Here is a 15,349-nt window from a genome sequence, read left to right as displayed (position 1 = left end):
GTGGTGAGGTGGGTGCCGGGCTCTGCTCCCAAGTAACAAGTGATGAGATGAGAGGAAATGGCCTAGGGAGGTTCAAATTGGATATTGGGAAAAATTCCTTTATGGAATGAGTAGAGAAGCCCTGGCAGAGGCTGCCCAGGGCAGGGGTGGAGTCTCCATCCCGGGAGGGGTTCAAATAGTGTGTAGCTGCAGCGCTTTGGGACATGGTTCAGCAGGCACGGTGGGGTTGGGCTGATGGTTGGGCTGAATGATCTTAGAGGTCTTTTCCAACCTTGATGATTCTCTGCAAAGGAGCACGTGTGAACCCAATCTTTCTGCTCCTCACACTGATGTGAGACAAGGGGGTGGGTTGTGCATGATTGCAACGTGGGCTTATCTGGGAGGAAGAGCTTCAAAGAATCTCAACGATCACCATCTCAGATGCGTGCTCAGCAGCAGCTCTGAGTTTATATCTGGCAACAGGAAGGGGAGACGTAGCTTTCCTTAACCACGTGGGGTTTTTAATGAACGTTTGCATGGATTTGTGACACCCTGACTATATATTTTGAAAGCTTTGAGTGGCAGTTCCATTACACACACAAATGCCCTGACGGTAACAGGAGGGGAACATCTCCCTTGCTGTCAAACAGCCAGTGGTGTTCTGCAGGGGGAGGGAATTAAAGAAAACTGCTTTTTTTCCTCCCCTTCTTTAAATTGCAAGTGTCACTCAGCTTGTTTTCTTTGCTTGATAACCTTTGAGTAGTTGTTATGTGTAATTAATATTTACAGCATGATTGGCACTTTCCATTCCCGTAGCTTCAGCAAAACACAGCAATTAGCTTAACCGGGGAACTTTATCAGACAATGACGGAGAGACTGTATTAGAGGACCAGATCCAGCTTCTTGCAGACGCATAAATATCCCATAGAGAGAATAGTCTTAGTTTTAGAATAGAAGTTGTAAATAAAAGAATTTTTATATCTTTCCTATAAAGATTATTCCACAGCCTAATATCACTCATTTGCAGGATTTTCCTACAAACCAGCACAATCGCTCTGTTCCATCCTGGTCTCTTCCAGCCCATCTTTTCTGGACAGGGCTCATCTCCAAGACATTCAGGTTACCCGGTAGATGTGTATGGTACATTCAGCAGTCTTGTTTCCATTTCTTTGTCCAAGAGTACATATTGTTTTTAATGCATATTTCTTTCTTTATAAGTTTCTGCAGGTACTTGATGAGTTTCAATGCTCATCTTCCCACTTGCCAGTTTGTCAGTGGTATCTGAGTGGGGTTTACACACCACCTTTTGTTATCCAGGATCAAACCAGAGCAGGCACTACCACTTCATTACTTCAGAGAATCAGAGAATCACAGAATCGTTAAGGTTGGAAAAGCCCTCTAAGCTCACCCAGTCAACCATCAGCCCAACCCCACCGTGACCGCTAAACCATGGCCCACAGTGCCACGTCTACATATATTTTGAACCCCTCCAGGAGTGGAGACTTCACCCCTGCCCTGGGCAGCCTCTGCCAGGGCTTCACCGCTCTGTCAGGAAGGAATTTTTTCCTAATATCCAATTTACTTCATTGTAGATTCACAAATAAAGCACAAAGCAAACCTTAGATTTTATGTGCAAGTAAATTTACATTCCTCACATTCCAACATCATCCCTAACTTTGCTTTAGGCCCAATGCCTGTGGGTGAACTCTTGTGCTCATCCCTTCATCGCCGACAGACTGAGAGAGTTGGGGTTGTTCAGCCTGGAGAAGAGAAGGCTCCAAGGAGACCTTAGAGCAGCTTCCAGTGCTGAAAGGGGCTCCAAGAAAGGTGGGGAGGGGCTCTGGATCAGGGGGGGCAGGGACAGGATGAAGGGAATGGTTTTCAGCTGAAAGAGGGGAGATTGAGATGAGATCTTAGGGAGAAATGTTTTGCTGTTCAGGTGGGGAGGCCCTGGCCCAGGGTGCCCAGAGCAGTGGGGGCTGCCCCATCCCTGGAGGGGTTCCAGGCCAGGTTGGATGGGGCTTGGAGCCCCTGAGCCAGTGGGAGGTGTCCCTGCCCATGGCAGGGGTGGGACTGCATGGGCTTTGAGGTCCCTTCTGACCCAAACCATTCCATGATTCTACAATTCTATTGTCCAGAGCTGGGGAAGAACTCAGACCTCACTTTCCCGGCAAGGTAGTGAGGGTCATCTCTTCTGCTTTTATGTCCCCACTGTATTATCGCTTAAAGTAAGTGGCCTGCTCCTTTCTTTGAATCCCATGTGAGATCTCTGCTCAAAAGGGTGGTTTTGTTTTCTTCTGCCTGCATTTGCTGCGACACACAGGAAATTAAAGTAGCTAAAACGAAAGAAAAGAAAGAGAATTTGCCCTGCGCAGAGGGCACGGTGCTGCACACCATCACCCAGGGCAGCGTTGGTGGGCAGCAACTCCCCTGCCTTTGCAAGGTCCCACCACCACCTTCTCCTTTGTCTCCAGTCCTCCTTCTTCATCCTGGTGCTGTGCCGCTCTATCTCCTTCAACGTGGCGGATGGCTTTGCGTACAGCCACTGTGGGTTTGATGGGCCATTCCGTTCCTACAGCCTACCTCCCTGGAGAGGCTTCCAAAATAGAAGGAAGTTGGGGGGAAAAAAACATCCTAACCTGATTATGATGGACTATAGGACATAAAAGTGATATATTGCTTTGTATGTTTTTCATATCATGTGCTCATGACACTGTTTTTCCATGTGCTAAAAATACGTTCTGTAACGGCGGAATAGGTCCCAAGCTGCTGGTGGCCAAAGTGATGGATACGCTGAGTCCTGAGGAGCTTCCTTTGGTTTCTCTCCTCAGTGACTGTGTCTGCTCCCCAGTGATAAATGACATCTAATTTTTGGCATTAAAAAATAAAGGTGTCCCATAAAAGAAAGCACCCTGCTACAAATAAATTACAGAGAGGAGGAACTGTGTGGTCACCAATATCGCTTGGCTTGGATTTATATTCAGAGAAGGAGGGAAGGGAGAAGATGGTGCTGTTAAAGTTTTGCATTCAAGCACGTACGCAGGTTTGGGACAAGAGAAAAACAAAGCCTTCACACAAAGGTGCTCTGGACAGCTCTAAAAACAGTCTCCGCAGCGGCCATCCGTGTTTGCTGGTTATGGGATGGTGCGGTGGCTCTGGCCGGACTGAGGGAAGAAGCCTGGAGAGCGGTGCCCTGGGGGATCCCCCAGGAGGTGCTGGGGATGCAGAGCCCGGAGCAGCAGCAGCCCAGCAGCACCGGGGGGCTGAAGCCCATGGGTGATCCGCCTTCGCCCAGAGCTCGGGCGCTGCAGACCCGCCGGTGAGCTTTCCCTGTTCAGATCCGAGTCCTCAGCACTGGAAGGGCACGGAGCTGTTGGAGGATGTCACAAGGAAGCCACAGAGATGATCCGAGGGCTGGAGCACCTCCCGTACGAGGACAGGACAGCTGAAAGAGGGGAGATTGAGATGAGATCTCGGGAAGAAATGTTCTGCTGTTCAGGTAGGGAGGCCCTGGCCCAGGGTGCCCAGAGCAGTGGGGGCTGCCCCATCCCTGGAGGGGTTCCAGGCCAGGTTGGATGGGGCTTGGAGCCCCTGATCCAGTGGGAGGTGTCCCTGCCCATGGCAGGGGTGGGACTGGATGGGCTTTGAGGTCCCTTCCACCCCAGTCCACTTCATGATTCTATTCTATTTGGTGATTCTACAAAAAGAAAGCTTTCCTTCCCGTTAAGGTTCAGTTTGTTGCCCCTCAGTGCCATTCACGGTCCTTTCCTCCCTTTTCTGTACACTTCCCACTGCTTTCTGCCTTCTCTCACTCCTTTTTTCTCTCTCTTTCAATCAAAATCCTGTATTACCGCGCTGGTAATGGTGCAGCGGAGAGGAGGAGCAGCTCAGCCGGCTGAATCGTCTGTGAGCAAAGCTCCAGGCAAGCTGGGCGACAGCTCTCACCAGCTAACAGTGAGCTAACAGGAAAAGTACATTTTTGGACAGCAAGTTTAAACCCTAATTACGGAAAGGACGCCGCTGTTTTATGATATAGACTACTCGCTGTCCCTCAGTGTTACGGCTTAGGCAGCCCCGACACGGTTTGCTGAAATCAATTGGCAACAGCATCATCCATTCATGCGCACAAACAGGGCTGTCGAGAAAGAAGGAGCACTTCTAATGACTCATTCTTTAATGATAATTAATATGGGCTCAAACGCAGCCAGGGCTGCATGTTAAAACGGGTTGCCTAGCTGAACGTGAAGGTGTTTTGGGGAACACATTCCCATGGCAGGTTCCCAGCCCTGGTCCGAGGCGAGTGCCCAGCACTGGATGCACTGCATGAGCTGGGATCGTTCGATGGTGACTTAAGGTGACAAATATTAAGGCAAATCATAAAGCTGTGCCTGTCACTTACGGTGAAGTTTGGTTGTTTTAACTGCAAATGAACGGAAGACTCTTATTTTCCTTATTAAAGCTATAAAAAGTGAATATTGCCTGAATATGAGACTGGAATAAAGCCCCACACCTGCATGTGTCTGAGCTGCCGAAGTGCATCTATCTTTTCAGCGTACATCAGGGGTTATTAGCAACAAGAAGTGGAGAGCACACAATTAAAGTTGTACGGCCACGCAGACACATTCAGCCTGAGTGCATTCACGGGGTTATCTAAAAGCAATTGCAGCTGCCGGAGTGTTTTTAATAAGCCTATCCCATTTAGAATATCGAACAAACCCCTTCAGAGGGCCTCTGGGAAGAGGCTAAGGTGCCTCTTGATTTTTGTCCTGGAGGGTTAGCGTGGGGTTTGAGCTAAAAAAATGAAATCTATTATTGTGTGTTCCCAAGCCCGCGTCCCTGGCTAACTGGGAGGAGAGAGGGGATGAGCCGAGAGGCACCTGAGACATCGGGTGCCATTTGGGCAGCTGCCGAGGCGCGATGAGGATGATCTTTGGTGGGTGTTTATGCTCAGAAGGAGCTCAGGCTCTGGTGTTTTGCACACTGGCAGCAAAGTCTGAGCACGAGGGCTGAGGTGGCCCAGAGCTCTGCTGTGTGGGCACCGCTGTTTTAATTCAAGGCAAGAGCAATGATGTCATTGCTTGTAGACAGTAATTAGGTATGCAGACAGCCTGAGGTGAGGCTACTTAACCTTGACCCAAAGAAAAGTGAGATCTGAGCTTGTTTATGTCAATACTCAACAAGAATTGCTAATGGTACCACGGTAGGGACCTTCTGAGGTTGGGGCTGTATGGACTTTTTGGGCATTGCACTCTCTGAGCAGTCATTGAGAGGCTGCATGAGAGGTCCCAGTGTGAATCCTTCTGGGAGAGGTCCTGCTCCAAAGTCCTGCCCCCACGAGCAGTCACTGAGCAGCACAAGCGGCACGGTTTCCTCGCAAATCGGGAATGTCTCCTCTCAAAGCTCATGTCTGCCCACTAATGAGAGCTGGTCTGATCTACCAGGTGACTCTCATCTTCTACTCCTCTAGGAATGTCATGGATGGAAACATGGAGAAATGGGGATGCACATCAACGAAAGAGCCCTCAAGTTGTGGTGGTAAAACTGAACATACTCTACTATCTAAGGTGAAGAAACAAGGGACAAGTATGAAGAAGCAGGTCAGCTCTTCAGACTATCTTCAAGCCAACTACAAGGCGGTGGAGCCCTCCTTTGGGTACTTGCCCTGGCTTTACCCCAAATTCACCCACTTTCTAACGTCTCAGCACTGCAGGAAGGTGGATTTTGTTTCCAGTGTGTGTGCAAGGAGCTGGGAGGGCTCTACTTGTTGTCACCACAGACTCTCCTAGGTGGTCTCCTAGCAGCTTTCCATGCGCTTGTCTAAAAGCATCCCTGGAATGATGCATGCACTGATCTGAAAAAGCTATGTTCACCATGAGACTCCTGCTCCTTGAACACACAGGTGGAAAATCCCTCTTCCTAACCATTCTCTGCCTACAATGAGGTGTCTTTGTAGGGATTAGAGAGTCACAGGTGCTTTATTAGGGTGGAGGATCTCCCCTTGTAAGGGGTCTTCAGGTGAGAGGCACTGGGGTCATGGATGCTCTTGGGCTGGGGCTGAAGACTCTGCAGTTTCATTACAGACCCAGAAGTTTGCCGTGCCTCGGATTTGTGTTCTGGAATCCCCAACATAAGAGGGATACGGATCTGTTGGAATGGGTCCAGAGGAGGCCACAGAGGTGTTCCAGGCCAGGTAGGATGGGGCTTGGAGCAACCTGATCCAGTGGGAGGTGTCCCTGCCCGTGGCACAGGTGGAACTGGATGGGCTTTGAGGAACTTTCCAACCCAAATCATTCTATGGTTTTATGATTTTGTGATTTACAGTGTTGGAAAAAGCTGTGGCTTCTGGCAAAGGCTGATCAAAATGTATTATACTTCAAGCATTTGCTACAACTAATAAAAAGCACTTAATAAATGTGGCTCTCAAAAAATGTTCGAACACACAGTGCACTCCTTGCAAGTCAGATTACGGGAAAGATTGTGTTCTCTGCAAGACCGCAAGTTGGAAATGCTTTGTAATGACTGAAACATCTAAATTAGGAGTTTCCTCCGTTATTATACTAATATTCTGCTTTATCTGTCATTTCTGATGTTTTGGCTGATAGATGGCTCAGTGACATTTATTTTGATGTAATGACAAAGTCCATGGCTTATTTGTTCCCCAGAGAACAGGCAGGTCTGTTCTTTGTCTTTCCCTTTAACGCAGCTGTAAATGAGTGAGTACAGGCTGAGTTTTCTGCTGAAGGAATCGGAAGGCATTGAGATACTCTGGTTTGTCTCATTTTCTACTAAAAGTTGGCTGTCTCAGACTCCAGCCCCATTCCATCCCCTTCCAGCTCAGGTGTGCTTTGTAAATGCTGTTTCACCTCCTCAATCAAAAGAGAAACATCTGCTAACGTCTCCTAAAGATAATTTAAAGATAAAATCATAGAAGCTTAGAATCCCTAGGTTGGAAAAAACGTTTGAGATCATCAAGTCCAACCGTACCTGTCCCCGGCTAAATCATATGTCTAAGCACCTCATCCACCCGTCTTTTAAACCCCTCCAGGGATGGGGACTCCACCACCTCCCTGGGCAGCCTCTGCCAGGGCCTGAGAACCTTTTTGGGGAAGAAATTTTTCCTGATGTCCAATCTAAACCTCCCCTGGAAGAACTTGAGGCCATTCCCTCTCATCTTATCATCTGTCACTTGGGAGAAGAGCCCATCACCCACCTCACCACAACCTCCTTTCAGGCAGTTGTAGAGAGCCATGAGGTCTACCTCAGAGCGATGAGGTCTCCCCTCATTTAGTTCTCCAGGCTAAAGAGCCCCAGGTCCCCTCATAACCCTTATTCTCCAGCTCCTTCCCAGCTCTGTTCCCTTCTCCGGACACGCTCCAGCTCCTTGTAGTGAGGGGTCCAAAACTAAACATGGGATTCGAGGTACAAGAAGAATCCTAACGATCCGGTGGCTCATCCACCTTCCCATCAGCTCACCACCAACCAAGCAGCGCCAAGCCTGCACGGCTGCTCCAGAAACCCCCCTGATTCTCACGGGCGTTAATCAATATTGATAATTAGCAGCCTTACTGCAGGACTTGGGGTGTCACGCGAGCTATTTTCTCGCAAGGCGGTTCCGGGAGCTTTTTTTTGCCCCCATCCCGCCGCTGTGGTCCGAGCAAGGCTTTAGGCTGGATCCAGTCCTGCAGCAAACGGGGATCCATCGATTTATCACCAACAACCGGCGCAGCCCCCCCGGGGAGGTGATAAAGAGCTGTGCAAACCTCTCAGGAGAGAGAAATAAGGGAAATAAATCATAAAATCCTGCGCAGGGAGGAATTTCTCCCTCCCTTGGATGTGCCCGTGGGCAGTCACCTGTTGGCGAGGCTTCCAGGAGGGTTCATAGAAAGTACACGTAGCGGATTGACGGAGTGCGACTCGGACGGAGAGGGTCACGGGTGGGGTGTGCCGAGTCGCTCCCCAACCCGCGGCCGAGGGTCGGACTGGGTGATCTTAAGAGGTCTTTTCCAGCCTGAATGATTCCACGATTGTGACCCAGGGAAGGGGGTCCCTCCCGTCCCCACGGGCACATCTCGCCCCTGGAGCAGGGTGCCGGTCCTGCCCGCCGGCGGCAACCCGGGGAGCCGCGGAAAGCGAGGAGAACGCCAGGAAAACGAGAGGAAAATGCAGCTTCAGCTCAGCTTGGAGGCAAAAACCTGCGGGGAGGGAGCGCGGGGCGCCTGCTGCATCCCGAGCGCCGGGGATGGAGCCCCGACGGGGGCACCGCGGGGGGAAGGGGGACCCGGACCTCGACGGGAGGCACCGGTGACCGCGGAGGAAAGAACCCCCACCCTCGAGGGGAAGCAGCAGGGGGGAAAGGAGAGCCCCGACCCTCGAGGGGAGGCAGCACGGGGGAAAGGAGAGCCCCGACCCTCGAGGGGAGGCAGCACAGGGGAAAGGAGAGCCCCGACCCTCGAGGGGAGGCAGCACGAAGGAAAAAAGCCCCAGACCCTCGAGGGGAGGCAGCACGGGGGAAAGAAGAACCTCCACCCTCGAGGGGAGGCAGTAGGAAGGAAAGGAGAGCCCCGACCCTCGAAGGGAGACAGCACGAAGGAAAAAAACCCCAGACCCTCGAGGGGAGGCATCGGTAACCCCGAAGGAAAGAACCCCGACCCTCGAGGGGAGGCAGCACGAAGGAAAAAAAAACCCAGACCCTCGAGGGGAGGCAGCAGGAAGGAAAGGAAGGAGAGCGCCGACCCTCGAGGGGAGGCAGCGGTGCCCGCGGAGGAAGGAGGAGCGCAGACCTGTTGCCATCAGAGCAGGTTTTACTCGGGCGCGTCGCGGCTCGCTCTCGGCCGGCGGGGGCAGAACCGGCCCCGCGGCGGCGGCGCGGAGGCGCCGGGCGCTCAGTACGGTCCCACCACCACCGCCTCCACCTCTTTGGACGGGCGCCGGTCCTTGACCAGAAAGTTAATCATCCCTTCGGACTTGATGAGGAGGTTGCAGCCGAGGAAGAAGATGCCGAAGACGACGGTGAGGGCGAGGACGCACATGACGGCGATCTGCACCACGCGCACGATGTAGAGGCTGCGCTCGTCGGGCGGCGCGGGGGGCTGCCCGCCGTCCGTCACCACCGAGGCGGCCGTGCAGCAGCGCAGCGCCCGCTCCAGCTCCAGCGCCCCCGCCGCCAGCCCCGCCGCCGCCGTGCCGCCGCTCATCCCGATCCGCAGCCCCGCAGCGCCCGCGGGGACCCGGCAGGCAGCCCAGCGCCGGGACCGCCCCCCGCCCGGGGGAGGAGGGGACCGGGAGCGGGGGGGGAGCGCAGGGGAGGGGGGGAGGAGGGGGGAGAATGGGGGGAGAGGGGACGGAGGAGAGGAGAGGAGAGGAGAGGAGAGGAGAGGAGAGGAGAGGAGAGGAGAGGAGAGGAGAGGAGAGGAGAGGAGAGGAGAGGAGATGGAGGAGGAGAGGGGATGGAGGGAGGAGAGGGGAGAGAGTGGAAATGGGGGGACAGGAGGGAGAGGTGGAGGAGGAGGAGGAGGAGGAGGAAGAAGGAGAGAGGCTGGGAGAGGGAGAGGGGAGTAGGGACGGGCAGAGGAAGGGGAATGGGAAAGGGGAGGCGATGGGCAGGAGGGAAGAGGAGGACCGAGAGGGACATGAGCCCCTCTGCTCTGAGGACAGGCTGAGAGAGTTGGGGTGGTTCACCCTGGAGAGGAGAAGGCTGTGGGGAGACCTTAGAGCAGCTCCCAGTGCTGAAAGGGGCTCCAGGAAAGCTGGGGAGGGGCTCTGGATCAGGGAGGGCAGGGATGGGATGAGGGGGGAGAGTTTTAAGCTGAAAGAGGTGAGATGGAGATGAGATCTTAGGCAGAACTGTTTTGCTGTTCAGGTGGGGAGGTCCTGGCCCAGGTTGCCCAGAGCAGTGGGGGCTGCCCCATCCCTGGAGGGGTTCCAGGCCAGGTTGGATGGGGCTTGGAGCCCCTGAGCCAGTGGGAGGTGTCCCTGCCCATGGCAGGGGTGGCACTGGATGGGCTGTGAGGTCCCTTCCAACACAAAACCATCCTATGATTCTATGACTCCGTGTGCCGGGAGCTGCTGTGGGCTCTCCAAGCCAGCAGTGCCCATGGCAGGGTGGGCCGCAATGGCCACGCAGCACCTTACCCTGCCCGCAGCCCATCCTCACGGCAATGAACTATCAGGGGCGTGGAGGCCAGGCATGGAAACGTGATGTTTTCTGAGCCCCTTGTGGCTGATTATCTTAGTGTGGAGGCTATTTCATGAACTGCCACAACACTCCAGAGCCCGAGGGTGACCCTCTGCTCACGCCCTGTGTGGATGCACCCCGTCCTGTCGGCACAGGGCTTTGGGGGTGGCGGTTCCCATGCAGGGTCCCCTCAACGCAGAGCCGAGCGCAGCCCACCTCCGAGGCCGGGCTGGATGAGCTTTGCTGCCTTATCAGATGGGATTCGCCAGGAACATTTTGTTTTTACTGTTGGAGGAAGAAGACAGTATTAATTCTAATTAGCAGCGGAATGCTGGCTGTTATTTTAGCCAGAGGAAAGAGATGTCCGAATGCCACGTGGCTCCTTTTTGCTTCCCAGGGGTTGTCTCCGTGCTCAACAAAGCAGCTGGTGGTGGTGGTGGGTGTGGGTTGGGGTCTGCTCCTCACGCTCCTCACCGTTCCCTGGCTCTTGGCAGCCGTTAGGGAACAGGTTCCCACCCAGAGTTGTGTCAGGAAGGTCCTGCACGCGCTTTCAGCTCAGGAAAGCTGGTGGCTGAGGGTACGGAAAGAGCTGGATCCATGTGGAGAACGGCGTCTCTGTCTGTGGTGCTTCTTAACACCAAGATTTCATCGTTATTAGTTTCCTGTGATAAGGAAACGAGATAAATAGCGAGCCTTGGTCTGAGCAGGCAAAACCACATTGTTCCTCCCTCCCCGCTATAATTTAACAGCAGAATGAAGGCAAGATGAGCAGTTTAACCTCTTAAAGTTCCTGCTATTGTTGTTCTTCTTTTGATCTTTATGGTTTTCAACCCTAAAATGGATTAGTTTTGAGGAGAGGAGCATGTTTCATCTTGCCTGATGAGAACAGTTGCTGAAAGCTTTGGGGACGTGGGCTTCAGCCAGCGCAGCGTGGTGGGGCAGAGGACATGCACGCAGAGGCGCTGGGAAGGCATCGCTCTCCTCTCCTTCTCCAGGTTAGGGCATAATCAGAGGCAAGAAGACACCGACAAATAAGAGCGTTTAGTGGAGCTGGGGATGGAAAAGAATGTTCCTGTTTGCAATGTTTTGACATGGAAAAAAACATCTGGGAAAAGAAGGGGGAGAGAAAAGCAGCAATGATTTTAGCAGTGGGCAAACAGGCAGATTTGGGCAAAGATCCCCAGTAAAAAGCCACCCAGTTGTGACTCGTGGAGCTTGGGGATGGGGGATGCGGTGCCCTGGGTGGGATTTGGGTGCTATGTGTGGCAACCCTGGAGAAAGCAGCTCCTGGGCAGTGTTTCTGCCTCCTCCCTGCTCTGGTGGGGTGGCACTGCCCGAGGAGGGCACCTCGTGTCCAGAGCTGGGGAGCCTGAGCCCCTCTGGCCGTGGCGAGGCTGGTGGGGCGGCAGGGCTGTGCGTGGGCTGGGGGCACCGGGGCAGCACCCAGCCTTGCGCGTGATTTGGATTGGAGATGGGATGAGGATTAAGATGAAGATGGAGGTAGGAATATGTTTTGGATCCAGTGAGTAGGCAGCGCCTGGCTTCCAGGCATAGAAGTCTGGGGACACCCCAAGTTCACCTGTGGGACATTCCCCAGCCTTGCAGATGACTTGGGCTGGGAATGGGGATGAGGATGGAGATGAGGTGGGGATAGGGATGTGTGTTTGGACCCACTGAACAGGCAGCAGCTGGCATCCGGGCACAGAGGGCTGAGGACTCCCCGAGGTCACCTGTGGGGCAGCACCTAGTCTTGCAGGTGACTTGGGTTGGGGCTGGGGTAGGTCGAGGATGAGGATGGGATGAGGATGGGGATGGGATAGGGATGTGTGTTTAGGATCCACTGAGTAGGCAGCAGCTGGTTTCCAGGAACAGAGGGCTGGGAATGCCCTGTGCTTACCTGTGGGGCAGCCCCCAGCCTCACGGGCAGTTTGGGTTAGGGATGGGATGAGGATGAAGATGAGGATGGGGATGGGTCTATGGATCTGTTGAGTAGGCAGCAGCTGGCTTCCAGGAACAGAGTTCTGGGGACACCCCAAGCTTGCCTGTGGGGCAGCCCCCAGCCTTGCAGGTGATCTGGGGTGGGGATGGGGATGTGTTTTGGATCCATTGGGTAGGCGGCAGCTGGCATCCAGGAACAGATGTTAAGACATTTGTGGGAGTGAGGGCCAGTCTGACCCAGCCCTGCTGTCGTCCGGGGGCTCAGCTGGACTCCGTCTCCTTAGGAGCCACCTGCCCAGTGCCAGGATGGCATTAGTAAGGCCACAGCCGGAGCCCGAGAGAGGGCTGTCCCCAAACCCCAGCTCTGGAGCCATCGCTGCCGCTCTGGAGGTGCCCCTCGAGCCCCGCGCACGGGGCTGTCCCCAACCCGGGGCTGTGGTCTCATCACCCCCCCGTCCAAACACCCTCACTGGGCGGCAGGGAGTGGGATACCCCGCAGGGACACAGTGACAGCTGCTGTGAGCGGGGAAAGGGACACGGGACAGGGGGACACGGGTCACACAGTGATGGCTAGTGTGGGCAGGGACAGGGACAATGGGACATGGGCACATGGGGGTGGGGACACAGACCTTGCAGTGATACCTACTGTGAATGGGGGACAGGGACACCAGGACACGGGGACATGGGAATGCAGGTCAGGCAGTGACACCTAATGTGAGCAGGCAATGGGGACACCGGGACACAGGATACAGGGACGGAGGGACATGGGGACACAGGTTATGCAGTGACACCTAATGTGAGTGGGGCACGGGGACATAGGGACAGGGATGGGGACACGGTGACACAGGTCACGTGTTGGCAGCTGGTATGAGTGGGGAGGGCGGGGACGGGGGGATATGGGGACATGGGGACACAGGTCACACAGTGACACCTGGTATGAGCGAGGAGATAGGACATAGGGACATGGGGACACAGGTCACACAGTGACACCCAGTGTGAGTGGGGGGACACAGAATGGGGACGTGAGGATGAGGACACAGGGACCGAGATGGGGACACAGGGACACAGGTTATGCAGTGACACCCAGTATGAGCAGGAGGGATGGGGACAGGAGGACATGGGGACACAGGTCGTGCAGTGACATCTAGTGTGAGCAGGGTGGCAGGGACACTGGGACGTGGGGACACGGACCACGCAGTGACACCTACAGTGTGAGCAGGGAGGGCGGGGACACGGGGACACAGGTGGTACAGTGACACCTATAGTGTGAGTGGGCGACGGGGACACGGGGACACAGGTCACAGAGTGACACCTAGTGGACATGAGGGGGACACACGGCGGGACAGAGGCCCCGAGACGGGGGGAGGCCCCCCCCCGCCCCCCCTCCCAGGCAGCAGCTGCGGGGAGCGGGGATGGAGGAGCGGGGATGGAGGAGAGGGGATGGAGGAGAGGGGATGGAGAAGAGGGGATGGAGGAGAGGGGATGGGGGAGAGGGGATGGAGGAGAGGGGATGGGGGAGAGGGGATGGGGGAGAGGGGATGGGGGAGAGGGGATGGGGGAGAGGGGATGGAGGAGAGGGGATGGGGGAGAGGGGATGGGGGAGAGGGGATGGGGGAGAGGGGATGGGGGAGAGGGGATGGAGGAGAGGGGATGGGGGAGAGGGGATGGGGGAGAGGGGATGGGGGAGAGGGGATGGAGGAGCGGGGATGGGGGAGAGGGGATGGGGGAGAGGGGATGGGGGAGAGGGGATGGGGGAGAGGGGATGGGGGAGCGGGAATGGAGGAGCGGGGATGGAGGAGAGGGGATAGAGGAGAGGGGATGGAGGAGCGGGGATGCAGGAGCGGGGATGCAGGAGCGGGGATGCAGGAGCGGGGATGGAGCAGCGGGGCTGGAGGAGCTGCAGCTCGGCGGGACCCGGGTCCCTGTGCCCCTCTCCCGGCGCACGGCTCTGCTCGGCTCTGGGCGCGGCCGCACAGCGGCGGTGCTCCGCCGGACGCGTTAACCTCCCCGCGGCTGCTCCCGCTTTGCAGCTGCGGCTCCGCCCGGCAGGGGAGGCGCCTTCATCCCGCTGTGACCGTACATTGTGCACCTGACTGAGCCCGGGGCGGCGGCTGTGGCGCTGGGGCAGAGCGCGTCCTGTTTATTAGCATAAAACTCCGGGAGAGGGGAAGAATCACAGAGTCCCGAGGTTGGAAAATACCTTTGAGATCGTCGCCTCCAGCTGTACCCGCCCGGTACTACATCAAATCCCTGAGCTCTTATCCACCCGTGTTAAACCCCTCCAGGGATGGTGTCCGCACCCCCCGGGCAGCCTCTGCCTCTGACCCACCACTCTTCCACTCATCCCGATCCATGCGACTGCGGAACAGACCCGCAGCGCTGGGAGCAGAGGGAGGGCCACCCCACCGAAGCCACCCGGCAGCAAACCCCCCTCGCTCCCTTCCCTCCGTTCCTGTCCCTCACTGTGCTTCGTAACTCCAGTTATCCCCAGTTTGAAAAATCCATCGTAAAAATAGTCTAAAAGTAGAATTTGATGCTTTTACGATCGTGATAACGGGCCCAGAGGAGGGCATGGAGATGATCCAAGGGCTGGAGAACCTCCCATTGAGGAGAGGCTGAGAGCGTTGGGGTTGTTCACCCTGGAGAGGAGAGGGCTCCAGGGAGACCTTAGAGCAGCTTCCAGTGCTGAAAGGGGCTCCAGGAAAGCTGGGGAGGGGCTCTGGATCAGGGAGGGCAGGGATGGGATGAGGGGGATGGTTTGAAGCTGAAAGAGGGGAGATTGAGGTGAGATCTTAGGGAGAAATGTTTTGCTGTTCAGGTGGGGAGGCCCTGGCCCAGGGTGCCCAGAGCAGTGGGGGCTGCCCCATCCCTGGAGGGGTTCCAGGCCAGGTTGGATGGGGCTTGGAGCCCCTGAGCCAGTGGGAGGTGTCCCTGCCCATGGCAGGGGTGGCACTGGATGGGCTTTGAGGTCCCTTCCAACCCAAACCATTCTATAAGCAGGATGTGATTGGGCAGTGAAGAGCACCCCACCCGTGCTCCTGCAGAGCCCACCAGCAGTGGGGTGGGATGGTGGGAAGTTGTCCAGGTCCCTGCCTGCAGCCTGCACGCTTCACCCTGGAATTCCGGTGCCTTGAGGATCTCCCCAGGGAAATGTAAGAAAAGGGCAGAAAAATGTGGGTTCTCCCCCACCGCCCAACAATTTCCCTTTACTCATTACCTTAATTTGTTCTATTTTGATCAAGGAAAAGAAAACAAGAG

General features: G+C 55.4%; 1 protein-coding gene across 1 annotated transcript; it reads right to left on the bottom strand.

Moving 5' to 3' along the window:
• Nucleotides 1-1,857: 1,857 nt before the first annotated feature.
• On the bottom strand, nt 1,858-9,230 carry RPRM (reprimo, TP53 dependent G2 arrest mediator homolog). Its single transcript, XM_054070698.1, has 2 exons — nt 8,760-9,230; nt 1,858-3,424 (listed from the first exon to the last, which is right to left on the bottom strand). The coding sequence occupies exon 1, from the start codon at nt 9,171-9,173 to the stop codon at nt 8,862-8,864; it is 312 nt and encodes a 103-aa protein (XP_053926673.1). The 5' UTR covers nt 9,174-9,230; the 3' UTR covers nt 1,858-3,424; nt 8,760-8,861.
• Nucleotides 9,231-15,349: the final 6,119 nt, after the last annotated feature.

The sequence above is a fragment of the Cuculus canorus genome, chromosome 6 (assembly GCF_017976375.1).
Source record: "Cuculus canorus isolate bCucCan1 chromosome 6, bCucCan1.pri, whole genome shotgun sequence".
Lineage (NCBI taxonomy): Eukaryota > Metazoa > Chordata > Aves > Cuculiformes > Cuculidae > Cuculus > Cuculus canorus.
Note: the sequence above shows the minus strand (reverse complement) of the source record. Positions and strands in the feature narration are given on the sequence as shown.

Excerpts from the sequence above, each read along its gene's own strand:
- RPRM (XM_054070698.1), bottom strand. The coding sequence starts at position 9,173 with ATGAGCGGCGGCACGGCGGCGGCGGGGCTGGCGGCGGGGGCGCTGGAG.